The 26,775-nt window shown below is 50.4% G+C and overlaps 1 protein-coding gene across 5 annotated transcripts in view; it reads right to left on the bottom strand.

Moving 5' to 3' along the window:
* The window catches only part of RAPGEF1 (Rap guanine nucleotide exchange factor 1), a 143,019-nt gene that overhangs the window by 31,007 nt on the left and 85,237 nt on the right, over nt 1–26,775 (bottom strand). For 3 of the 5 annotated variants that reach the window (XM_087418883.1, XM_087418884.1, XM_014782274.2), the window contains 6 exons: nt 18,550–18,638; nt 17,710–17,862; nt 17,117–17,240; nt 16,459–16,642; nt 14,823–15,323; nt 8,753–8,952 (listed from right to left, as the gene is read on the bottom strand). In XM_087418883.1, the coding sequence (XP_087275009.1) occupies nt 8,753–8,952; nt 14,823–15,323; nt 16,459–16,642; nt 17,117–17,240; nt 17,710–17,862; nt 18,550–18,638 (1,251 nt within the window). Of the gene's footprint in view, nt 1–5,919; nt 6,079–8,752; nt 8,953–14,822; nt 15,324–16,458; nt 16,643–17,116; nt 17,241–17,709; nt 17,863–18,549; nt 18,639–26,775 lie in introns of all 5 variants that reach the window. The other 2 variants (XM_087418886.1, XM_087418885.1) reach the window with 1 other exon arrangement.

Raw genomic sequence — 26,775 nt, 5'->3', positions numbered from 1 at the left:
TCACTGCTCGCCTCTTTTGGGTGAATCAAGATCTTCCTGGTCAGTTCAGCCTCACAGAGCACCTGCCACTTGCTGTCTTGGCCCTGAGCTATGTAGTAAGGCTATAAGCATGTAAAAAGCCCAGGCCCTGCCCTCAGAGGACGTATACCCTTGAGAAAAAAGAACCTGAACGTTACAAAAGAAAGAAAGAATCTCCTGATGTGATAATAAATATTATTACAACAGCTCCCTCTTTATTAAACGCTGGTTGTGCATCCTGCAGTACATTACCTGCTTTACCTGTGCTTTCCCGTTAACCCTCACGACAATTTCATGCCCCCATTGGACAGATGAGGGAATGGAGGCCTAGTGAGTTGGGGGTGGCATACAGGTCTACACAGCAAGTAAGGGGAAAATATGGTGGGGCAGGAGACGGGGGAGGTCTGGAAGGGTGGTGGAAGGAGAGAGAGGCAAGCAGGTGTGGGCGTGATGGGGAGTCGGTGCCAGGAGAAAGTGGAGGGTACGCAGGTCATGGGCATGGGGACTGGTGGGCAGAAGTAGCCGGCAAGGCCTTAGAAGACAGGGGGCCACGCTGGACTGATGCTGCAGTGACGAGGTGACACTTTAGTCTGACCAGCACTCAGAAGGGGACATGGCAGCAGGACAGCCAGTAAGGAGGTCACAGCAGCCATGCTGGGGACAAGGAGGAAGGGAGTGGCGATGGGGCTGGAGAGAAGTGGACCAGCTCAGGGCGCGTGAGGGGAAGTGCAGCAGGGCTTGGTGAGTGGGTGTGCACATGTCACGTGTAAATGTGGTGTATACATGGCAGGGGAGGAGAGACAAGATGAGACCTCATTTCTTGCTTGAACAACTCAGTGGATGGTGGAAACATGCACAGAAATAACAAGGATGGGGAGCAGAGGGGTTTGAGCAGGCAAGACTGGGTGTCTGTCACATGTTAGGCACGTGGGGATCTAATTCCTAATCCCAGAGAGCCCAGAGTCTGAGCCACCTGCACTTGCACTTGTAGTCTACTCTGCAGTGAGGCTCCCCAGAATGGGGATGAGTCTGAGAGTCCAGGACTTCAAGTAATCTGAAACACCCACATGACACCTGGGCCACAGCAGGTCAAGGAGGAACATGCAGCCGGCGTCAGAGGGCCCTCAGAGGCTCTCCCACACGACGGCAGCACGGCCCTGGTCTTCCCGATGCCGACAGTGCCAGGGGCCGCTCTGAAGGAAACCCCAGAAAGTCAGGCAGGCCCCTGGAACAAAGCCCCACCAGGAGAGATGCAGCTCAAAGAAATACCTCTCCCTCCCTGGGCCACCAGTGCTGCCCACGGCCGCCCCGTCCACCTCTCAGAACAGGTAGCTCTAACCACAGCAGGGAGCCGTAAAGATAAGAGGGCATCTGGAGGAAACAAGGGGCAGAGGCCAGGACGGTGGGAGCTTATCTTTCCCACCCGGAGGACACAGAGCATGCCGGGCCGAGCAGCCCGAGCGCCCTGCGGGCCTCTGGTCCACTCTCTCACCGAACGCCATGGTCTCTCCTTTTCTCTCCATCTCCTTCCTCTCTCTCTGTCCTGTCTGGCCTTTAGACCAGTCAGAGCGCTAGGGTCTCCGTGATGGCTGCTGGGTTACTGCTCAGGGCTGGCTGGTGACCTGGAGGTTGAGGAGGGGGCAGACAAAGCGAGCGAGTGACAGATGCGCCAGTGGCCCTCAGGAGCTGCCACGTGTCTCCGGGAGCGGGCCTGAGGGGAGCACGTGGCAGAGACGCCCAGGGTCAACGCAGCGCAGGCCTTCTGTGGAGAGCGTGTGTGCTGAGGTATGAAAGCCGGGTCCAACATCTCAGAGAGCCACTCTCTGCCCGGAACGGGAGACCAGCTGCTCTACAGATCCCCCTCTACACTGAGGTCCTCAAGGGCATACACACCTGACTTTCTTACCCTGAAGAGTTTTTAAAAAAACAAATGACAGTTATTATGGCTATTTCTCAAGTTCTTCTCAAAACCTGGGTCTTCTAGCACTTTACTTATCCAGAATCATTCTGGAAGCCAAGATAGTAAAGGTATATTTCAACAAATTTCTAGCATCCGAATAGATCTCTTGGTGACAGTAAATATCTCTAACTTGCATTTAGCAAGAAAGGATGTACGAGAAAATCGTTTGGGGGGCGGAGGAAGGTGATTTTTCTAACACTAGCCCCGCAATACCCGAAGGCCACTGGCAACCCCAGCGGTCACTGACTGATGTCCAACAATACCTTGGTCAAGGGCAAAGTGAACAGGGACCAATCCAAAACTTTCTAGATTCGCACTAGCAAGGTTCAGAAGCAGAGCAAATGCAGGCCAGAAAGGAGACAGCACAGGGGAACTCAGTGTGGAGAGGGAACAGCCGACGCCGGGAGGACCAGAGCTGGAGTGGAGGAGGAAGGCGGGCCAACACAGGCGGGGCCTCTGCAAGAACACGGCAGGCAGCCCGAGTACAAGCAACCAAGGGAGAGTCTGGGGACAGGAAGAGGGACCCGGGCACCATGTTAGAAAGCTGTTTCCAGGAGGGCCTGTCACTCAGTCACTTAACCAGTGCCCCCAAGGGCAGGCACACTGCGAGGCCCAGTGGAATCAGAACAGGAAGCATTAAGTAGGCCTCCTGGGCCCGGGGCAGGCTGCACTTAGCTCTGCACATCTTTCTGCTGCAGTCACTCATCATTTCCCCAAACACCCTCTTCTGTGAAACCAGTCTTAATGCCCCAGACACCACGCTCAGGTCTGGACGCTTGTCTGTGTAGCTGAAGGATTATGGCACGTGCTGGGATGGAAAGGAAGTCTGTGGACCAGGCTAACACCTCCATGGAATGAGAGAGCCAAGCAGACCCAGCCAAAGACGGCAAAGAGGAGAGTGGGCCCCACCCAGGAACATGAGTAGGAACACGCCTAGGGACAAGCGGTGGGCAGCGGGGGACAGTGCAAGTCCGGCCTGAGTGCTGGAGGGCTGTGCTCAGGAGGGAGCAGCTCAGAAGGCAGCTGGTTTCAGTGCTGGTGTAGGGGCGGCTAGCTGATCCTGAGGACACGTGGAAGGGCTGGCTACTGTCACCACCCTGCAGCCGGCTCTCCCATGACATCAATCCTTGAGAGCTTACATTTGAGGCAACCTTCCAGAACGCATGCCAGGCTTTCTAGCCCCCATCCTCAGGCAGGTTCCTCGGTGTGGAACACATTTGACTCGCTTTCCTGGACCTTTATCTCCCCGAAACCCTAACTGTCCTTCCACAGCTCAAGCGCCACCTCCCTCACGAAGCTCTGGCTGACCCCTCCGGGCTCCACCACCCATGGGGCTTCTAGTGGCTGTCACTCTCGTGCTGCTCCTCACACCCCCCTTAGCGTGAGTCTCTTTTATGCTCATCTCCTGCCTGCGGAACTGCAGGCACCTCTCAAGGACGATGGGGCGGTCTCACTCGCCCTGGATCCTGCTTGCTGCCTGACCCACACAGGAGAGGCCCTGCGCTTGTTGAATTAAACTCGTCCCAGGACCCTGGGAAGAGTGAATAAGGATTTTTTTTTAGCACCCACTTCAATTTAAATTGGTCAGTGCAGGTTCACTGCTCTACAAATTCCCTTGGCAAGAGGTTTTCAATGGTTAGAATCTCCCGGTAGAAGTAACAGGTCATGGGCCGAAAACCGTGTGAGGAGTCTTCAGATTTGACAACTGCTGTATTCCTAAGTGGCACCCTTTCGGAATGCCATGCTGGACTGATGCCACAGGCCCAGGAACGATGGAATGAAGAAGTTCAGGTACAAAGGGCTGCTCTGAGAGCAGTCCACCGCCCTCGGTCTGGGTCTCATCTTAGGATGTAACCACAGAATATAGGAAGAATATGTTGGAATCACACTAAATCACTTCTCTGGGGTTTCAGCATATCAAATGCCAAGCGTTTCAAACATTTAGGCCATTACTAACAGCTCCTGAGGCCTGGGCGACTTTCCTTTTAATGAAATAAAGCACCTTTATTAGCTCCCTCCCCATGGGCTCCTCTGTGGAATCGGTGCTGAGGACGCAGGATTTCCAGTGCAAGATGCCTTTAGACTCCCCCATGCCCCAGGGGTGAAAACTATGACGTACTCATACCCAAACTTAATTAAATGCCCTCAAATTTTCTTTAGTTCTGTAGCAAACACTCCAATTCATTGACAGTCCTCTAACTAAAACTGCTCAAAAGGGATATTGTAGACACTCTTAGGATAACTCACACTTTCTGTTCACAGAGGGGGGAGAAAACAGTCAAGAGCTAGGATTGTCTAAAGGCCAAGTTTTGCAATATTTGTGAAAGGAGCCCGCCAGAGGTGCCTGCTGAGGAAACAGAGGGCGTCTGTGCACTAGGGCAGAGCCGGGGGTTTAGCCTTTCTGTAGCAGGCGCGGGGTTGCTGAGGGCTCTAAAGCCTTAGGCCCTAGCACCCAAAGGAAGAATGCATTCCAGGGTCCTCACAACAGGCAGGACCGTCTTAACCTGGGCACTGAACTGTTCCCAAATATGGAAACTGAAAGACACCACACTGGGGACCCGAGCTTGGACAAGTCTCTGAAGTCACCAGGTCAACCTCATCGTGTACAGAGGGGAAAGAGAAGTCCACGTAGGTGAAGCCACTTGCCCAAGTTCTCACGTGAAGAATCAGAACAGAACCAAACCAGAATCCAGAAACTGAAGAGCAAGGGCGACAATAACAAACTTTCTAAGCTTACTATGTGCCTGGCAGTTTCCTATGATTTTACCTAATCCTCACTTCAGAAAATAAGAGGCAAGTAGCAGTGTAACCCCAAAGGGAAGAAGGTGAGGCCCGGGGAGGAGAGGTGAATTACCAAAGGACAAACCCATCTGAGTGGAACCAAACGCGGCTTGGGCCCGGAGCTCGTCCCCTGTGGCCCGGCTTCACTTCCACAGGGCACAGGGAGAGCGGCAACTGTTCAGGTTCTTGGACAGAAGGAGACTCCAGCGAAAGACAGCGGCCCAGCACTGTGCCTCCTGAAGGGTTCGTGTCCCCTCAGTTTCAGAAGTAAACGGGTCACACGAATGGCTGCATCCACTCCTCTGTACCCATGCCCTTTTGCAGTGTGATTTGGCAGCAACCCCCATCAAGAGGCGGAGTCTACCTCCCTGTTCCCGGGACCTGGGCTGGCCTCTGATTTAACCAGGAGAACGCAACGGCAGTGACAGTGTGCCAATGCTGAGCCTAGGCCTTAAGATATCTTGCTTGCCTCCCTTTGCTTCCGTGGAACCCTGCCAGCTGCCCTGTGAACGAGCCCAGGCTAGCCTGATGGAGCTGACAGATCATACGGATCACAGCCAAATCAGCCCACTGTCCCAACTGAGGTTCCTGAGATGTCAGCAAGTGTAGCCAAAATCAGGAATGCCTGGCCCAGATCAGCACCACCACCCTAACTAACCTGTGTCCTAAGCAGTGACAAACGGTTCCTGTTGTTTTAAGCCACTAGGTTTTGGGGTGGTTTGTTACAAAGCAAAAGCTAACTGATACAGCCTCAAACTCAAACTCTGCAACACCCTGGTGAAGCCTGCTCTCCTTGGCCTTGCTTCCTACGTGGGAAATATTCCTTTTTAAACACAGAACACTTATGGGGCTGACCCAAGGCCCAGAGGGAGACCAGAATAAAGCCAAAACATCTCTGCCAGTTTATGCCTTAATGATCATGCTCCCAGTATGGCTGCTAACATCTCCCATCCCTGCCCCCTCCCCATCCACCAATCCACACAGGCCTTAGGGCACAGAGAACCAGTGTGCATACTCTTTCCCATCTAGTGCAGGGATGTGCAGGGATCTGCAGGACAGAGTCAGTGATGGGCAGCAGCACACGTGTCAGGAGGTGTGGGCTACAAATGAAAGATCAAGTTCACCAGTTTCCAAGTAAAGAGCGGCAGGGAGCGACTCACCGAGGGCACAGGTAAGTTGCCGTGCCGGCTGAGAAAGGAGTTAGAGACGGACACACTGATGCCCTGAGTGGCACTGCTGTCCTCGGGGGTGAAGGCCACTTTAGTTTGCTGGACACAGTAGGAGACAGAGGAGAAGGAAGAAGCAGCATAGGAGGCCTGCTGGACAGAGGGACAAGAGAGAAGACAGGGAAGGAGGGAGAAAAGCAGAGAACAGTCAGGCAGGTACATGTAAAGGCTAAACAGGCTGCTGCCTAATTCTTTTTTTTTTTTTTTGGTGAGGAGATCAGCCCTGTGCTAACATCCGCCAATCTTCCTCTTTTTTTGCTGAGGAAGACGGCCCTGGGCTAACATCTGTGCCCATCTTCCTCCACTTTATATGGGACGCCGCCACAGCATGGCTTGCCAAGCAGTGCGTCGGTGCGCGCCTGGGATCCGAACCAGCGAACCCCGGGCCGCCGCAGCGGAGCGCGCGCATTTAACCGCTTGCGCCACCAGGCCGGCCCCAGCTGCCTAATTCTGCTCGGACACTCTGTGGGGGATGGCTGCCTGGCTCAGTTCAGGGATCAAAGAAGCCTGCTGAAGGCGACCTGGACGAGAGGGCACCCTCCTTCACTTCCTCATGAGAGATTTAAAAAGCTAACTTTCATATGAATTGCGTGCGTCGGAAGTGGTGGTAAGGTGGAATGAGGCCAAGCAGGCTTGGAGCTGCGCAGGCCTGGTTTATTTAGGACCTCAAGTTCCTCCTCTGCGGGGAGCAGACCATGTAGTTATTCACGCTTCAGCAGAGTGCAGGCCGGGAGCCAGGCTGCCTGGTTTGAACCTGGGCCCTGCCATTCGTGACCTGTCTGGCCTTGGGTATTACTTAAAGCTCTGTGTGCCTCAGCTTTCCATCTGTAAAACGGGAACGCCATTGTGTAGGGCTGTATACACGTAAAGCACTTAGAACCCTGCCTACCACAGTGGACGTGGGCCAAGAGGCGTGAGTAATTAGTGCTCCCATTTTTGTCTGTAAAATGGGGGTAACTCTTCACTTGCATTTGAGAGAGGGTATGCCAAGCAGCCAGCACAGGGCATGTCACGTGGTGTGCATGGGCTTCAGCCAGAGTTGGGCTTGGTCCCCAAATCTCCCACTTCTAGTGGTGGGCTTTGAGTAAATCTCTCCTGCTCTCAGCCTCAGTTTACTTAAAATGTGAGGATCGTGTGAAAGCCCCAGTGCCTACAGGTGTTCAATAGGGTGTCTGCCCAGCTCCAGGGCTCCCCTGACTATTGCCTGGCCAGCGTGTGCAATGGCCCAGAGAGCTCTCTCAGACAGGATCTGATTCCAGTGTGCTCATTAGGGACCTGTCCCCAAATACCCTGAAGCCTGTGGACCCCACAGTACAGAGAAGACGCCCAAGGACGGCCAATGGGCACCTGTGGACACTGGCAGGAGGGGCTGAGAATATTTCAAATCTCAACGCAATCTGGCTCAGCTGTTTAACCAAATATTTTAGGTTAGGGGTCCCCAGGGTGGGCATTCATATTTCTGCGGTGAAGATCACTTCCTGAAATATTTTCAGAGCAATTTAGATTCATATTCGGGCATATTCAGGTATTCGTGGGGCACAGGGGGCAGGTGAAGAACTGCGACTCCGAGTGCAACTGGTGAGACGCGGCTGGTTGGCGGCAGGACTAGAACCCAGGACCCCCGGCTCCGTGCTCGGCCTCTCCTCTACTAGACCAGACTGTCTCCCAGCAGGCTGGCTGTGGTTTTGCCCAGTCAGCCCCGAAGGCCACTGAATGCAGGAAGGCTCGGGGACTCCTGGGGCCGGGCATCACACTCGAGGCCCAATCGCAGGAGGGCCGAGCCCCAGGCGGCTGCGAGGAGTAACCAAGGGACCTTTGTCCTCCAGCTGGCAGCTGCCTCCCAGAAAACTCAGAGCAGCACCTTCGTGTCCCCTCACAAGGGGTACAAGACAGCCCAGCTAGCCACACTGGCCTCCTCTCTAGTTAAAACACTACCAGACTGGCCAGCATATGAGCAAAACAGCACATGCAGCTCTGAAAAAGTCAAGAATCCTCTCCTGGGGTGTACTCTGCCTGGAGGGGTGCCTGGATTCTGAAACCGGACCAGAGTCCACCTGGTTAGTAAACTGGTGGCAGAGAGGACGAGGGTTAGAGGCCTGCAGTAGGCACACTGCCTGGCCCCCGCCTGGTCCTGGGATCTCACAGGCTGTCCACGGCAGGACAGCTTGCCTTCTGTGCTGACTCAGGCTTCCTTACCTATGTGGAGTCCTTACCCAGGAGGTGTTTTTTAAAGGAGGAAGGGAGCCATGGATGAAACACAAAGTGGCTTTGTCTAAAGCCATACTGCTTCAATAGAGCTTGTTTTCACTGGGCCATCCCTGGCAAGGGTGGGATGTAAGTCCCTCTGGACAATCAGACCCATTATGTAAATCAAGTCCCAGATGGCCGCACACAGACTGTGCCCTGTGCTTTGATTGAGTCCCTCCTTTCTGGGAGGTCTATATTGGAGCCAAAGAAGAGAGAAGAAAATACAAGAGACTTGTCAGCAAAGAAAGCAAACGTTCTAAGCACAAGCCAGTCCCAGCTGCACGGGGTTGCTCTGGAAAAGAGATGGTGGAGCAGGAGACAGGCTGCACGTGAGCTTGTCAGGAGGCAGTGAGGGCACCCGCGTGGGATATGGCGCATCAACACCAGCCCAGGGCCCTGGCCCAGAAGAAGAGAGGGGTAAAGCTGCTCCCAGGATGATCTAGTTCCTAGAGACCTGTCAGGGTGGGAGGCTCTGGTCCCGGGTGGCAGGACAGAGGGAGATCAGCAGGGGGGCGCTTACCAGCTGCCGCTGCTTGGGGGGCAGGGCGGGGGGTGGCGCCAGGTCCTGCGGATCCCCGCTGCTGAAGGAGTCGTTGAAGCCGTACACCTCCATGAGGAGCTTGTTCTTCTGCTGGTAGATGTGCTCGTTCTGCGGCGTCTGGTAGAACATGGAGGGCTGCGGCTCCGAGTAGTCCTCGAGCAGCTGCATGTACGCCAGCACTGCGGAACAGAGAGGGTGGGTGGCAGCCCCTGCCTTCTGCTGCTGGGGAGAAAGCTGGAGCGGGGCAGGGCGGGGGCTGCTGTAAGAGAATCCCCCTCCCCATTTTCCTCCTGGCAGCCAGGCTGAGTTCCACGGAAAGCACACCAGCGCAAGGAAACCATTCTGTACGACACCCAATGGTGGACACGTGTAAAACCCATCGACTGTACGACCCCCAGAGAGAAGCCTATGTAAACTACGGACTTTGGGTGACAAGAACATGTCAGTGTAGGTCCAGTGAGCGTAACAGACGAAGCACCTCTGGCGGGGATGGTGACGGCGGAGGAGGCCGTGTGTATGGGGGGCAGGATACACGGGAACTCCCTGTACTTTCCACTCAGTGTTGCTATGAAGCTGAAACCGCTCTAAGAAATAACATCTATTCTAAAAAATGCATATTGGGGCACTTTACTCCCTTGCTGAAAAGCCCTCGGGGGTTTCCAGGCACACTCGAGGGACACTGGGCTCTGTGTGGGGCTCACGGGGTTTGGCACCACTTCCTGTTCCTCTCACTCAGCTCCCGCTCCGCTGTCTCCTTCCAGTTCCTGGAACACCCTCAGGGATCTCTGCACAGGCTGTTCCCGCTGCTCCGCCCCCAACCCTGCTGAGCCCAACTCCCTCCTTCACAGCTCAGCTCAGCTGCGACTGTCCCTGAGGCTCCTCCCAAGCAGGCCGTGCCTGGCAGCCCCACCCTGACCCCCCATTCCTTTCCTTTTCAGCTTTTCCCACAGTGTGTCATGAGCTACCTGTGGGCTTTCTTCATTCGTCTGATCTTTACTGAGCACCTACTTTGTATAAGGCACCGACTCGGGGGCCAGCAAAACGAACCTGCTGCCACATGGAGCTCACACCCTCCCCAGGGAGACAGCCAGCAGCCCGAGGCGGGGTGAACGTTGGGGAGAACCGCATGCCGTGGAGAAGAGCGAAGCAGGGTGGTGATGGTGTTGCTTCTCTAGAACATGGATAAGCTGTGTGAGGATCGAGGGAGAGTCTTCCACATTGAGGCCACGGGCCAGGCCAAGGCCCAGGGCCAGGATGGGGGTCCGGGTGGGCAGAGCACAGCTGGCAAGGGGGACTGAAAGGAGGCGAGGTGATGCCCAGGAGGTCACGGGGGCTGTGTGCATGGGGTGAGGAAGCAGGCTTGGTGCTGAACTGGCGGGAACCCACGGAAGGCTCCCCTCTGGGTGTGCCTGGGGCTGCTCTGTCTTGAGGAGGATTCTGGGACCGCTGTGGTTGTTCAGGTCAAAGAGCACGATGGGGGTGGGCGTGGGGAGAGTGGTTGGTTCAGGACATATTTTCAAAGCAGATGCAACAGGATTTACTGCCTCTCACTCAGGAGGTGAAGCTCCAGGAGGACAGGGGCCATGTCTGTCCTGTCCGCTGCTGCATCCTTAGTGCCTGACACACAGGAGGTGTTCACAAATATCTATATTTGTGAATGAATGAATAAATGAAACACATGTCCCTCAGCATCTGTCCCCACCTACTGACTGGCTAAACCAGGCTACAGCCCCCAGGATATGTCTCGTAAATAAAGCACCTACTGGGTATGCAAGAAATAACAGCCACTAAACTTGCTCTCCCCTTCCAGCTGCAAGGCTACAGAACATCCTGAGAGGGACAAAGGGGGAGAGAAGCACTCAAATTCAAATGTCTGCATCCTCTCCGCCCTAAACATCCTTCCAGAAACCCCAGCCTTTGCCACCGCTGCCATCTGATGCTAAGCTGCTGCCTCCCGTAGAGCTCCTGCACCTACATGGCCCATCCAGTCCGTGCAGTGCGGCATCGCTGACAAAGAGACCCCAGCAGCAGACAAGAGCAGGGACCTCACCCGGCCAGGGATGTGAGATGTCAGAGAACAAAGAGCTCAGCTGTCATGTCTCAGTGACCTCATCCTTGCAGGCACTGGCTCCCGAGGCAGGTGCGGAGCCCTTAGCCCTCATGTGGGGGCGTCGGTGTACACTTTCTTCCTGACTTCTGGAGGGTAGTGATCCGAGCCCCATCTACAGAGTCAGGCCCCTCTGAAGACTCCAGAGCATTCTGGGAGAAGCGACAGTTGGGAGCTGACTGTGCCCAGTCACCTGGCGTCCTTATGAAGCTGTGAGGGCTGGGTTGGAGCAGAAGCCCTTTCTCTAATACCCATCTACTCATGTGGACTGGATCCTGCACTTGACGCTCCCTGCGGCAAAGTCGGGGTCCAGGCAGGCCTGAAATCCTGTGCGGCCTTTCCCCTTTGCTAGGGGTGGAGGAAGCTGCAGGGGTTAGGATAGCCCTATCCACATGGCACCGTCACGCCGCCCTGACACCTGCAGTGGGAACCAGCACTAGTTAATTTACTGACAGAGCTGCTGCACACACACGAAGAGGGAGCCCAAGTGACGAGAGCAGGAAAGAACAAGGGCCCTGGGTTTGGAAGCAAAGGAACTTAAGGCCGTGTGTGGCAGGCCCAGCGGTGGCCACGATCTAAGTGGCCGCCTTGAGTGGGTGCTTCCCCTTGGGTCATGCCGCAAATGCCACGAGCACCTGCTGGGTGGAGCCAAGACTCAGACACCAAGAAACAGTGGCAAGGACAATTTTGCAGGGCTTAATTTTATATTTTCATATAACCACAAAGTCAGAGGCTTAACTGGAGGCCTAAACCAGCCAGACAATTAAAGAAAGACAGAGACACTTTGCTGAGGAGGCAGTCACAAAGGTGGGGAGGTGATCTTGTTCTTCTCTGCACCTCTTCTGGGGTCCAGGTAGATAGGAAATGCCTTCCTCCTGGTATGTCCTTCTGGCACCCTTCACTGAAGGAGGGGATTCAAAGCCACTCTCTTTATTTAAAAGAATAACAAGAATGTCTCAGCGCCAACAAGCACTGAGCAGAAGTTGGCCGTAAAAGGCAGGCAGGAAAAGATGGTTTCCGCCTAAGATGGGCTGGCACTGCTGCTAGAAGAAAAGTGCACTCATGGTTCCCCTCAAGCCCACAACGTTTGTTCTTTCACGCTGCACGAGCAGCAGCACTAGGTTCGAGAGGAAGACGCGAGCCCATGAAGGTGATCCCAGATGCCTACCAACAGCTCCCTAAAAAGACACAACACAATGACCTTTGCCTGACCCGAATGGGAAGCTTCAACAAGACTTGAACTTCCGATATTGAAGACCTTGTAGAGACCTGCTAACCAAGCAGAGAAACAGCAGTGATGTTCCCAACCTTCTAGAAATAAGAAGGCCCAGTCCATTTCAAGGGCAGCCCAGCACAAGGACTCAGAGACAAGACCGGCCGGCATCCCTGGGAATGCTCTGCAGGCTGGCACTCCAGCGGGCAGCCGGGACTGTGGACAGCCAGCGATTAGGAAGCTTGTCTGGCACAAGCGGCTTGTGGGGCTGCCCCCAGCAAGAGGGGCTGGGGATCCTCAGGACGTCAAAGCAACCCAAAGGACGAAGACACTCTATGACATCGGGACTGTGCATGTATGAGCTTTGTCCAGCGTTAGCCAAATAATGGATGACGATGATCTCCTCCCTTTCCCTCAAAGCAACTTTGCAAGAAGTTTCTATGGGGTCACAGACTGGAACTCTCCGAGGGTTCCCTCAGGGAGTGAAGAGTGGACTCAAGACTGGGGCCAAGCCTCGGGGAGCCTCGAGTTTGGGGCCCTTTCACAGGGCACAGAAAACACCGCCGCCTGCGTAGGCATCACTACTGAGAACCAGATAGAATCCCAATGAAGGAGGGCCGGATCCCTTCCTCCTCAGCTTGGGAGGCAGTGTAAGGTGCTGGGAAAGCACAGGCCGGGGTCTGAAGCCCCGATCTGCCACCTGCTTGCTTGTCGATCTTGGGCAAAGGCTTAGTTCCTTTGAGCTCCAGTTTCTTCATCTATGAAATGGGAACTAATAACGCCTGCCTGGCCAGGTTGCAAAGACTAAATACGACAGAGAACGTGAAGCTTTAGCCCAGGGCATGCCACACCTTAAACTCTTAGCAGTTTTTTTGTGTGTGAGGAAGATTGGCCTTGAGCTAACATCTGTGCCAATCTTCCTCTATTTTGCATGTGGGACGCCGCCACAGCATGGCCTGATGAGTGGCGTGTAGGTCCATGCCCGGAATACGAATCCGTGAACCCCAGGCTGCGGAAGTGGAGCGTGCGGACTTAACCACTACGCCACCAGGCTGGCCCCTCTTAGCAGTTTTTAAAGGTTTGCAGGCACAAGTGCTAAAGACATGGAGGGATGAGATAAAGCCTAAAAATAGATGCCTGAATCAATAGAAAATATTTTCAGCCACTGGAGACTTGAGGATGTTCAAAAGGAAACAAGGGACACCTCTCCCTTTGCTTTTCTTCTCTACAGCCCCTGCATGAAGACTGCCGCCCACACCTCTTCTAAAAGCTGGAAGGCTGACCCCCTGGCTCCATGGCCAGGCAGCACCATGCATCTGCTGCAGTTTGCACGGATGCAATTCTGCCCTGTGTTCTGGGTTCAGAGGATTCCTAGGAATGGAAAGGAAAGGCTGTGAGCCCAGAACAGCACACTGTTGAAGTCAAGGTGAGGTGAGTGGAGGGGAGAGGGCTGCCCGAGCCGCGGGAGAGATGCAGAAGAAAACATTCCTGGCATTGCTGTCTGCAGCTCCCTCAACTAGTGCCCTGGTTTCTAAGGAGCGAACTCACACAACAGACGGGAATGACATCATGAGCCCTACAGAGCCAGCTCTCCCTCCAGCTGGGGACCACACCACCGAGGCCATTACACAAGCCAGGCGACACCCAGTGAGCAGCTGGGGAACGCATTGCAGCCTTGGTGGCCACCTCCTTCCACGGCTGCCCAGCTGGCCCTTCGGGCCACCCCTGCTGTGTTAACCAGGCCAGGTCTCCCCTTCTTTGAGAGCAGGGCCCACTCTAGGCAGGGCCAATCAGATGGTCTCATTTGGGAATTTGGAATGGAGATTCAATTTCTGGTTCGTGGAAGTTGTCTGCTGGATGCTTCAACTGAGGCCAGGGAATGCTGGGACTGTGGGGCTGATGTGGCCACACACAAATCCAACTGGTGACAGCTGGTCTGCCAAAAACAAACGGAGCCAAACTGTGCGTGTCAAGTGGGGAGAGGGCGGGCAGAGAGAGACAGGCAATGTGGGGCCCTTAGGGGTCTAGCAGAAGAAACAATTTCCAGTAGAACTCTCCTTAGGAATTTGACGGCAAATTTGCAGTTGGAAAATATTCCAAATACAAAAATCCAAAATTTCAGCTCTACCTCTGGGCCCTAATAACACCATGTATTAAAATATCTGGTCCAAGAAGTGTCCTCGGCAACTCCCACCAGGCAATCTCAGACTCCAAGTCATTATGTGACATTTCAGTGTCTGCAGAGAAGACAGACAGATCCCTGCTACCAGGGTGCTCTCTAAACAGCCACCTGCATACTTTCAGGGATCCTCAGAAAATCTCTCCGTGGGTGCGGTAAGTTCTACGCAAATTCAAATGTCCACCCTACTTTACCCAGATGTTGCTGTAATGCTGTCCTGAATGCTGTGACACTCGTTTCTCTTTGTCACCCTGTGTCCAGGCCAGAGGGTCAACTGACTGCCATCTTCAAGAGACCAAACACTCAGGTTCTGTGGGGACCAGGCCCGAGATTTCATAGAGACCATAAGGAGAGGTCAGCCTATCAGGCTTTAAAAACCACCACCAGTATTGACAGAACAAGGCTCCGAGAAGTGTCCACATACCTGTGGTCCTATCTTTTATGAAATTAAGAGGCCACTAGTTTGATTCGGGTCTAATGCTTAAATAAAACATACCACCATTTTAGGTTACAAAACGTGCTTCTTGACAACAGCTCAACAAAAGCTTACTGTGTTTGTTTTTCTTCTCTGGTAGAGGAGGTGGTTTTTCTGGGTCACCCGTTGATTCAGGAACAGTGAAATCACCCACAAATTCGACCGAGGCTGAGGAGCCTCCTTGCTGGAAGGGGAGAATAGCAGCAAAGGGCGTGAAGGGGACAGACTGGACCGAGGCTGGGTTCTGCAAGTCGTCCTCAGAGATGTTGTCGTATTGCGAGGGGTGTCGCTCGTAGGACACCCTGCAGCCAGAGCTGTCCGCGGTCTGGGAGGCTGCACTCCTGCGCTTCTTCTCGGGGAGAGCAGGCGGCGTGTCCGTCTGCTGCCCTGGGGTCGAGGGTCCCTCTGGCTGGGGACAGCTGCCCAGAGGCAACTGGAAAGGATGGCCGAGAAACGGAGACCCAGACTCCCCCGAGGACTCCGGCAATGGGCTAAGGTTACAGGCCACTTGCTGAGGTATCTGGTCTGCGTTAGAGAGGTCTTGCTGAAGGAATTCGTAGTCAGGATCATAATGATCTGCATTCACAACAGGAAAAACATACCCATCAGCCACAAGACCCCACAGAAAGACACGATCCCATCCTTCTTCCTTCACCCAATCCCGTTCATTACAGTGTGACAGAAATGTGTCTCCCATCTCATCTATACAGGCTCTCGCTTTATTTTATATTCTTCATTCATCCCTCTGTTTATAAAAGTAGAAACAGATGGGAATACGGCTGTTTGCTATCCTAGTCTCTGTACTTTCCTGTATGTTTTGAATTTCTCACCTAAAAAAAAGAAAAATCCATGAGCACTGTAGACTATGTGGCCAAAAAAACCATTACAAGCAAACAAAAATCATCCACAATCTCGTAATCTAACTATAATCTCTGTCTACAATTTAATGTCAAGAGTTGAGTCTTTTTTTCCCTAGGATTCTTTTTTAACCTGAGAAAAAACTATGTAAGTGGTCTTGAATTTTGTCCACTGATCAATATATCATAATTGATTTTTTATGGCTACATATTATTCCACCAAATGGATGTGTCATAATTTGTCTGATTTCCCACCACTGAGTAGTTAGATTGTTCCCAGTTTATCATTACTCCTAACAATGCTGAGATTAACATCCTTGGACAGAAATCTTGCTATAAATCTCTTATTATGTTCTTAAGATAAAACTCTCAGAAGTGAAGTAGCTAGTTCATGGGACACGAACAGCTAACTGCTCTGTAAGCCTCCTGCCAAACTGCCTTCCCTCCGGCCCACACCGCACGCGGTCAGCACCGAGGAGGAGGGCAATGCGTGTGGCTCACTTGCCTTCACCCTCTGTCAAAGTTGTCAGGGGCTCTCCCCCTTCGTTTATTAGCTCTGAGCACAGATGGCTCTTAATTTTGGCGAAGGGAGTCAAATCACACACCGACAGATTAACCACAAGAACAGCTACCCTTGAATGCCTTCTGTGTGGTTTCACATTCTTATTTCATTTAAACTTTCAACCTCCTTGAGAGACAGATATTGGTGTCCTCATTTTGCAGATGAGGAAACTGAGGCTCAGATTTTGAAGGACTTGGCCAAGGGCATATAGCCAATGGCTGGCACCACCGTATGACCCCAAAAGCCACTGAGAAAGGATGAGACAGAGTGCTGACGGAGACGCGCGGCCCACCTAGCGTTTCACAGCTTGTGTTCCGGGAGCACTGCCCACTGTCCCTGTCCGGAGAGGACAGCTGCTCGTCCGACTGGCTGAGTTTGCCCATGCTGCTGCAGGGCGACAGGCGGGGCGACTCTCCGCCGTACGAGTGGCTGCCTCCTGACAGCCGCCTCTGTGCGCAACAGTCCACGTCAAAGTCCTCGTGCGAAAAACAGAAACAAATCCCAGTCACTTCCGAGAAACGGTGGCAGAGACCAGGGAGGGGGAATGGGTGCGTGCTCTTAGAGAAGGAAACACCGCCAGGCTCAGAAGCCCGGTGGAAAGGCCCATCTTTGACGTAAGCAATAAAACACCACATTGTGACTTCCCAGAAAGAATCCCTGAGGAATGCTCAGAGTGTGTGGCAAGAGAGAGCCCTGGGGCTGGGCTCAGAGGTAATCAGGAGACAGCCCTTTGGCTCCAGCCTCCCCACCCCTGCCCCCACCCCCAGACGGGAACTTCTACCACGTCTTGTAGAGAGAAGGTCAACGAAGGAAACCTCAACCCCTCTAAGAGAAATCCTCTCGACGTGACTAACACCAGGCACTGAAGACCACGGGGTTTCTTTTAGCTTCAGGAGTCAAATTCCCAAACCCAGAGTCTTCCTCTGCCTTTCCAGATGGGGCTGCATTACCTGCCTATTAATTCCAATGGGCAAACTGGAGCCACTGGTGGCTCGACTCATGGGGGCCACAACAGCCACGCGGGTAGGGGATGGAGCCGACTGTCTTTTCTTCGGTGGCAACGCTGGCGGAGGGCTGAAACAGACCAAGAAATCCTATCAAACCAACAACCCACACAAAAACCCTTCAAACAGATATTAGGGTACAGAATGTGGGGTTCTTTCATTATTAGACACTTCACACTTTCAACTCCCATCCCACTCCCCCTCTGCCAAAATAAAACCTACCAATGCCAAAAAAACTAGAATCATAAAAATCCTTTCCTTTCCTTCCATAATATATTGTACCATCTTTCTCTTGGCTGAGGCTAAAAGGAAAGCCACTGGGAGTTCTCGGAGTGTGTGGAAGGGAGGGTGTGGGGGCTGGGCTCACGTCCACCAGAGACGCCCCTCCCGAGGGAGGTCCAACTTCCAAGTCTTCTAAAGAGCAAGAGACTGGGCTCCAAGTTCTCACCCTAATGGCACTGTCTTCTTTTTGGCTCATTCCACCCATCCATTCATCAAATTATGTCATAGAGGAGGGTGCTAGAAAAACAGGAAATTACCTATTATCAACCACTCGAATGCCAGGTAATGGGGGTTTGGGGGGGGCGACCTCTTCATCTGTAGAATCTGGGAGTAGCTCAGTCGACTGCGACATGCTGGTTGTCTTGTTTAGAATCTCCATCTCTCGATCTGTCAGGGGAAGCTCAGACTGGCTGAAGAATTGAAAAGAACTTGGGGTTACAGAAGGTTACAGAGCACAAGCAGGTCCTGAGAGAGGGTGAGACTGTGACCAGGGCAGGGAGATGATGGCGGTGGGGTTGAGGAGCAGGAGCCCTGGACAAGTCTAGTTTGATCACCAACAGACAGCAGGAGCTTGGCCATGCCCCCCGACTTTGCATCTCAGTTTCCTTATCTGTAAAAGGAATCCTTAGACTAGCCAATCCAAAGGCTCTCTAAAATGCTCTAAATTTCTGTTTTATATTTTCACTAGGGGCTTGTAACAGAAATTGTTGCAAGGCCTTCAAACTGTCCACGTTGACCTCAGTTTACTTTCTTGATAAAGCAAAATGCTCTCAAGCCAAATCCCTAAAACCCAACCCTTCAAAAAAAATATTTTCTACACCTATGAAAGGAAGTTGGTCAGGAGACGTGCAGGTGCGGGTCACTGTGCACACTCACACGCTATCCTTAGAAAGAGGCATGTTAGCTACTAACCTCGAGACCAGGCAATACTTCAAAACGTGTGAGCTATACACACTTCAGAGTGACACTGGGACTCACCGAGAAAGGAATGTGGGCCTCAAACAGCCCACCTGACGGGGCCGCCCAGCGTGGCTCCCATTCTCTCTCAAGTGTGGACCACGTGACCACGGTCACTGGAGGGTTTAGTCAGCACTCACCCGTCAGGTTTGCAGGCTGGGGAACTGGGTTTCACTGGGCTCGTTGGAGATGGATGTCCCTGCTTCTCGATGGTAAGTCTGACCAGCTCCTACACCCCACACAAGAGAAAAGCAATGAGGCCCGAGGAGAGCTCCTCAGTGCTGAGTTTTCACAACGAGGTAGGTCAGCTGTCTGCCCTCCACTGCCGGTCTCATTTTGTGCCTACAGATTTCCCACACACCATAAATGCAAGTATAATTTGACTTAGGTAATCTGCACGACTTCCCAAAATGTCCCCTACCCTCCAAAAATACCTTCATAGCATGTCGTGAAGTTTCAAATGCATGAAGGCACTTCCTCTTAGAAGGGGAAAATGGCAAACCCCGCTGTCTCAAAATTACTAAGTTCATCACACAAGTTCAATCCCCGGAGAATAGATTCCCAGTCAGTCTGTGAGGGAAGAACTCTTTAGCTCTCTAAAGCCCTCGTATAATGTGCAGGACACTGCCTATTAACAACCACACCTCTGGCTCTGGGGAAGGTGGTTTCCCAAAGTGAGGTGTGGTGGCAGCTGGTATCCTGAGATGACTGGTTGGGGTCTTTGTCAAGGAATGGAAAGTTAAGGGCATACTGCCCAGTTGAGAAGTGACTTTAGAAAATATGTTTTAAAATAGAAAAAAAAAAAAAGAAAAGAAGAAGAAGAGATCAGGGCCTACTTCTTTCTTTTCAATTAGAATGCATTTTCCCTCAATTTGATGATCACATATACCCATATAAGCACCATTCAAAAAATTCCACACATCTGAGGCTGGCCCCATGGCCTGGTGGTTGAGTTTGCATGCTCTGCTTCAGCAGCCCAGGTTTGCAGGTTCAGATCCAGGGTGCAGACCTACACCACTCATCAGCAATGCTGTGGTCGTGACCCACGTACAAAGTAGAGGAAGACTGGCACAGATGTTAACTCAGGGTGAATCTTCCTCACCAAAAAAAAAAAAAAAACCAAAAAAACCAAAACAGAACATTCCCACCACTCCTTGTAATCAATCTGCCCCACCCCAACCACTTTTTTACTTCTATTTCTTAGATCATTTTTGCCTAGAACTTGATATAAATGGAACCATACAGTATGTATTTTCTTTTGCGTCCATCTTTTTCTGAATAGCTTTATGGATATATAATTCACATGCCATAAATCCAGCCACTTAAAACGTATAATTCAATGGTTTTTAGTGTGTTCACAGAGTTGTGCAACCCTCAACACAACCAATTCTAGAACTTTTCATCACCTCCAAAAGAAACCCTGTACCCATTAGTGGTCCCTCCTCATGTCCCCCGGCCCTCCCAGGCCCAGGCAACCATTCATCTCCTCTCTGCCTCAGTTCTGTCACTTTCCTTTACGCAGGAAAAACATCCGAGTTTTTGTGTGCGTGAGCTGTTCCTTGTTATGGCTGAGTTGTATTCCAGTGTATGGAGAAACCCACAATTTCTTTATCCATTCTCCTGTTGATGGACATCTGGGTAGGACCTACTTGTGCTGCATGAGTGGTTCAGGCGTTGAGCATGAATGTCTATTGCTAAAGTTACAGAGGAGGCAGCAAAGGTTGAAACTGGGCAATACAGCAACATGTCCCTAAATCAGACTGCAAAGCCTCTCCAAACTCAAAACACCACAGGCAGAAATCGCAACATATGTGACACAGCAAAGAGTTAATATCCTTCCTAGAGCAAGGATTCTTTCAAAAACACAAAAACTAGAAAAAAGATGAACATACCAAAAGAAATATCAAAGAAGAAATTCACAAATGTAAACACCAATGGTCACAATGATCTTTGGAGATTCTCCACCTTTGATGGTAATAAAATAGAAACTTCCAGACACGGTGGATGGGAGTAATGCTGTGGACAGCCTTTCTAGAAGACGACTTGTTAGTATATATCAAAAGCCTTAAATATTTCTTTTTACAATAATTTAGCCCAAGGAAAATGTCATGGATGTGTGCAAATATTAAGCCACAAAGGATAGTCATCACAGCATTCTATGTAATAGATAAAATTAGACTATTCAATATTCCATAATTAAATATTCAATACTAGGTACTGATTACATAAATTATGATAGAACCAAACAGTGGACCGTTATATTGCCATTGAAAACAAACTCGCAACAAGAATATATGGTAACACATACACTATGGTAATGTATTAACATATAATACAACGTCAAGCGGAAAAATAGCCCCAGGTGTACAATGGTGTCTATACGGTGTATTGTGGAAACAAAACCAAACCAAGAAGACATGTATAGAAATAATACGGCTATAAAACACCCCTTATTTTCTTGTTTTTGTTTCTCTGCTTTTTCTAAATTTTGTACAACGAACATATATTATTTCTGAAATACTAATTAAAAAAAAAAACCTAACAGCATACTCCATATGACCAGATTCAGCATCACACCACTCTGTGTAGCCAATGCCTCTTCCTGGAGAAACGCGGAGAGGCGAGATCTCTAAGAATCAAGTCCTGGAAGAAGAAAGGAGGAGCCTCGTATTTTCCTGTTACCATAATTTAGAAGTTAAATAAAATATCACAAATACTTAAGGAATAGCTACCTAGCTGGTGATTACAGACATGATAAGAAGGTGAGGTGAGGGACTAGGTAATGAGAAGAGACAGCAAGTGGTAAGGGGGCAGCCCCCTGCACCCGATCGCCTGCAGGAGGATGGGAAAGGCAGCTCATCCTAAAAGGACGTTGCCAGGCTACACAGGAGAGCGACACGGCATCAGAGGGAGTCAGAGGGCCAGACCAAAGTGCTCTGGAAGCCCCACATGCACGGTCGCTCTTCTTCACAAGCAGGGTAAAGGGAACAGAGAGAAGTCTGCATACTTGCATCTGCTGACATAGGAAAAAATTCCACTAATTCTTCATTGATTCATGAGCAATTATAATTAGAATGTCATCTTTCTAGACAGGCAGCTGTGTGAACTCAACTAGTGAACGATGGCAAAAGACTCATGGAGTGACAGGCACACGTGTGCAGGCGTGCACTCAGATTCCAAGATACCGTCACGCTCGCAGCAACGCTCGCTACCACCGGTCCGCTGGCCCAGGCTTGAGGAGAGTGGAGAAGCGGTGGGCAGCTGTTTGTATTCACCACCAACCTTCCAGCCCAAACAGACCAGCCAGAGGCCTTTCAGCTTGCCTTCACTATCACAGGCAGAAGAGAACCCTTAGAACATGCACATATCCGCCTACTGTGCCAACAACCCCATCTCATTCAGAGCCGTCCATTTGTAACCTGGCGAGAGCCCCACTCCTCCCACTGAAGGCAGAATTTCTGAGAAGGATGCCAGACTTTTCAGTCCCCTTGAAGCACGGGTTAGGAAAGACTGAGAAAGACAGCACCAGACTATGTGTCCACAGCTGGTGACCATAAACTAGACAACTGCCAGTTCACCAAAAAGCAGTTTTCAAAAAGCCAAAAAGTATTTGGAAAGGTACCTTTCTAAATACATAATACTTTATCTCCCTGTTCATTTTATTCATATTGAAAATGATCACAGAGATGCTTCTATCTTAAATGACCTTCAAAAAGTCAAGGTACAGCTCCGGTGCTCACGTAAGACAGAAACACAGTCCCATCCATGCCTGTCGTCTCCTTGGCACTAAGACGAAGCCCCTGTCGGCAGAGGGGACATGGGCAGGGCTTCCTACGAGGTGCCCATGGGCAACACCAACGTCTTAAGACTCACTGCCATGCTGTCCCTGCCACAAAGGTCCTCTAGGATGCCGCACCATGGCTGATGTCCTCTGGGTTCATACAGAGTGAAAACATACTTGAACTAAAAAGTGCACATTCTACAGCCTGTGGCCTGCCGCTCCTGCTCACGGCCCATGCCGACCTGCCACTGTCTATCCTCTGTCACTTCCTGGCCCTGTGAATCTCCTGGGTTCGGGAACTGGGGCCCAGGGAGACATGTACTTATGGCCACGACACAGCCCCTCTACTGGTTAGATGTTCTAAGACGAGTTCTTTATCTAAGTACATGGGATACAGGCCAGTGGGGAGTTTCCTGGAACTGAAGTGGCATAATGAAATCTCAGGGGTGTCCAGCCCCAGTGTGACTTTTTTTAAGTTATTTATTTATTTATTTTGGTGTGTGTGTGGGGGGAGATTGGCCCTGAGTGAACATCTGTTGCCAATCTTCCTCTTTTTCTTTTTTCTCCCCAAAGCCCCAGTACATAGTTGTGTATCTTAGTTGTAGGTCCTTCTAGTTCTTCTATGTGGGACACCGCCTCAGCATGGCTTAATGAGCAGTGAATAGGTCTGCGCCCAGGATCCAAACCTGCAAACCCCTGGCCGAGGAAGCAGAATGCGCAAACTTAACCATTATGCCACCAGGCCGGCCCCTTTTTGTGTGTGTGTGAGGAAGATCAGCCCTGAGCTAACATCTGTTGCCAATCCTCCTCTTTCTGCTGAGGAAGATTGGCCCTGGGTTAACATCTGTGCCCATCTTCCTCTACTTTATATGGGACGTGGCTACAGCACGGCTTGATGAGTGGTGTGTTGCTCTGCATCCAGGATCCGAACCTGCAAACCCTGGGCTGCCAAAGCAGAGCACGCGAACTTAACCACTGTGCCACTGGGCCGGCCCTGTGATGATTTTGTTGACTTAACAAAAGTATATCCCACACAATTCCTATAGAAAAAGTTTCTACTACACATAACCCGCTCTTTCTCTATCCTCTCTTCCTTTCTCTCCTCATCCTTTTCAAAGCAGTGGAATATTTAAACCACTGCATACAGTAAGCACTCAAATACACGATGAATAAGATGAACCTAACCATGAAGCCACACAAAGAAGAACTATTTCAAATGACTGCAAAATGATGGATAACTTGAAAGTCAAAAATAACTCTGAAATATCTTTAATAATTTTTTAATAATCATATTGATGGAGGTAGTTGGTAGTGTTATTCAGAGACCATTGTGTTTGTATTGTGGGAAAAAGCAAATGAGTCATTATGTTGATACTGCTGAAAACCGGCATTTTCAGTAGGGGAGTAAGAAAATTAAGATATACGTTTGATGAGGTTAAGTAAAAACCCAGTGGTCCTGAATGTGAATTGGAAGTACTTGTATAAACTCAAGATGTGCTTTGTCTTAAAGAAACTAAACATGTGACCAGTGGGTAGCAATGAGGACCCTGTGCCCTCAGGGTGGTCTCTGGACACCATTTCCCAATGAGGAGAACCAGGGCTCCTTAAAGGAATGGCTGTTTCCAGTTCTGCCGAAAGAAATGCACAAGATGACTTATAACTCAATGATAAAAAGACAAATAACCCAATTAAAAAAATGGGCAAAGGATTTGAATAGACATTTCTCCAAAGAGGATATACAAATGGCTCAACATCAAAAGATGCCCAACATCATTAGCCATTAGAGAAACGCAAATCAAAACCACAATGAGACACCACTTCACACCCCTAGGATGGCTCTATCAAGAAGACTGATAATAACAAGTGCTGGTGAGGACGTGGAGACACTGGAACTCCTACACACTGCCGGTGGGGACGTAACATGATGCAGCTGCTTGAGCACACAGTCTGGCAGTCTGTCATAAGACCAAATATAGAGCTTGATTGTGCATATGACCCAGCAATTGCACTCCTAGGTATGTACTCAAGAGAAATGAAAACACACATCCACACAAAAGCTTGTCCACGAGTGTTCACAGCAACATTACTCATAACTGCCAGAGGGTGGAAACAACTCACATGTCCAGGAATAAATAACATGTGGTATATGCACACAAATATTACTTGGCAATAAAAAGAAATGATGTACTGATACATATTACAACATGGATGAACTTTGAGACAATTATGCTAAGTGCCAGGAGCCAGTCACAAAAGGCCACATGGTATATGATTCCACTTAAATGAAATGTCCAGAACCGGCAAATCTACAGAGACAGCAAGTAGACCAGCGGCTGCGTAAGTCTGGGGGGGATGGGGAGAAATGAGGGGCAGCGTGGGGAGAGTATAAAGGGTACGGGGTTACTTCCTGAGGGGATGAAAACGTTCCAAAATTGACTGTGGTGATGGCTGCACAGCTCAATGAATATACTAAAAATCATTAAATTGTACACTTTAAATGTGTGAATTATATGGTATATCTCAACAAAGCTATTACCCCCACCGCCCCGGCCTCCTTAAAATACGTAAGTACCAGATGAGCCCAGAATATCTTTTCATACTTTTCAAAAAGTGAGAAAACTGTCAAAGACTCCTAGGGTCATGCCAAAATGAACTCAGGAAACAACCTGAAGAAGCTTTCACTGGCCAAAGATGAACCTGAGATCAGGAAGAAGAATAGCTGCAACGGATGGAACATATGGAGTGTGTTTTAATTCATGAGTTCAAAATGATACTTTAAAAAACTCAATTCATTGGGGCCGGCCCAGTGGCACAAGCGGTTAAGTGCGCACGCTCCACTGCGGCAGCCTGGGGTTCGCTGGTTCGGATCCCAGGCGCGCACTGACGCACCGCTTGTCAAGCCACGCTGTGGCGGCATCCCAAAGTGGAGGAAGATGGGCACAGATGTTAGCCCAGGGCCAGTCTTCCTCAGCAAAAAAGAGGAGGATTGGCAGATGTTAGCTCAGGGCCGATCTTCTTCACACACACACACAAAAAACTCAATTCATCAATCATGTTAGAGGATCCTAGGAAAGACTCATTATTCTGATAACTGGTAAATAAAGGAAGGAATTAAGCACTGATCCTGCCTTCTCTCTGAGAATTGTAACTCAGCATAACCATAAATTGACAAGGGGAAGTCTCTCTTTTAGATGAATTCCAGCTAGGTAATGACGAAAGAATGGCAGGAAAAATCAGAATGTCATCATTTTGCAACCCCTAATGAATTAATGGATCTAGGCAATAACTCTCAATGGCTTTTAACATCAAAAAGGGAAAGCTGCTCCTTGATGGACGAGTAGAGCATCATCTAGGAAGCATTCTTTTAAAGACAAAAAGTCTGAGTCTGACTCAGCCTCTGGTTTCACAGGAAATTCAAGAGACAGAGGAACGTGCATCAACACAGCGAGATGTAATCAGCACATCTAGAACGTGGAGACGTGCAGGAGCAATTGTTGCTGTCAGTGCTGTGGAGTGGATTCCGACTCCTAGCCACCCTGTGGACAGCAGAGCGGAGCCCTGCCCGGGCTTTCTGCACCGTCCTCTCACCTTCCAGCGCTACATCAGACAACGCTCCAGGGCTATTCATGGGGTCTTCAGGGCCAATTTTTTCGGAAGTGGATGACCAGGTCCTTCTTAGTCTGTCTTAGTCTGGAAGCTCTGCTGAAACCTGTCCACCATGGGCCATGGGTGACCCCGCTGGTATCTGAAATACCAGTGGCATAGCTTTCAGCATCATAGCAACGCACAGCTGCCACAGTCTGACAACCGACAGACGGGTGGGGTGGGTCCCTGTGGCAGTGAGAGCACTGAACCTTAACCACTAGACCACCAGGGCTGACCTTTAGAGGCAATAACTCTTCCTAAAAAATAAAAAAGTTGCAAGGAGAAAAATACAGAGGAGGGGGAACTTTAGACACATATTAATGAATTACAATGTATGGACTTTATTTGGATCCTAAGTTGAAAAACTGTTTAAAAACAGCAAACACCATCCTGAAGGCCAAATCCAGCCCAGGGCTTGCTTTTTTTTTTTAAGTCCCTTGAGGTAAGAATGCTTTGTTAAAAAAATTAAATTAAAACAATCAAACAAATAACAGAATATGCAACAGACCCCAATATGCAACAGAGACTGTATGTAGCCCGAGAAGCTTAAAATATATACTATCTGGCCCTTTACAGAGAAAGTTTGCATGTTCTAGGGACAGGTACTAAGGCATCTACAGGTGAAAGGATATGATGTCTGGGATTTGCTTCCAAATAATCCAGGGGCGTACGCAGAGGTATAGAAGAAACCAGACTGGCTATGAGTGGACAACAGGGGAAGCTATGTGATGGGCCTTCATTAGACTATTTTCATTTTTGCAAACGTTTGAAATTTTTCATAAAAAAATTTAAAAATAGGCTGAACAAAGAACAAAAGAGATGGCTTATTTGAAATGTCACTGTGGCTGAGACAGTTAGTTGTCCCACAATATCTGTTCTTCCTTATAAACAGAATTTTAGCTGGGCATGTGACCAAGTTCTGGCCAATAAAATGTAAGTG

Source organism: Ceratotherium simum, chromosome 29 (assembly GCF_057802395.1).
Source record: "Ceratotherium simum simum isolate JZ-2026a chromosome 29, ASM5780239v1, whole genome shotgun sequence".
Taxonomy (NCBI): Eukaryota; Metazoa; Chordata; class Mammalia; order Perissodactyla; family Rhinocerotidae; genus Ceratotherium; species Ceratotherium simum.
Note: the sequence above shows the minus strand (reverse complement) of the source record. Positions and strands in the feature narration are given on the sequence as shown.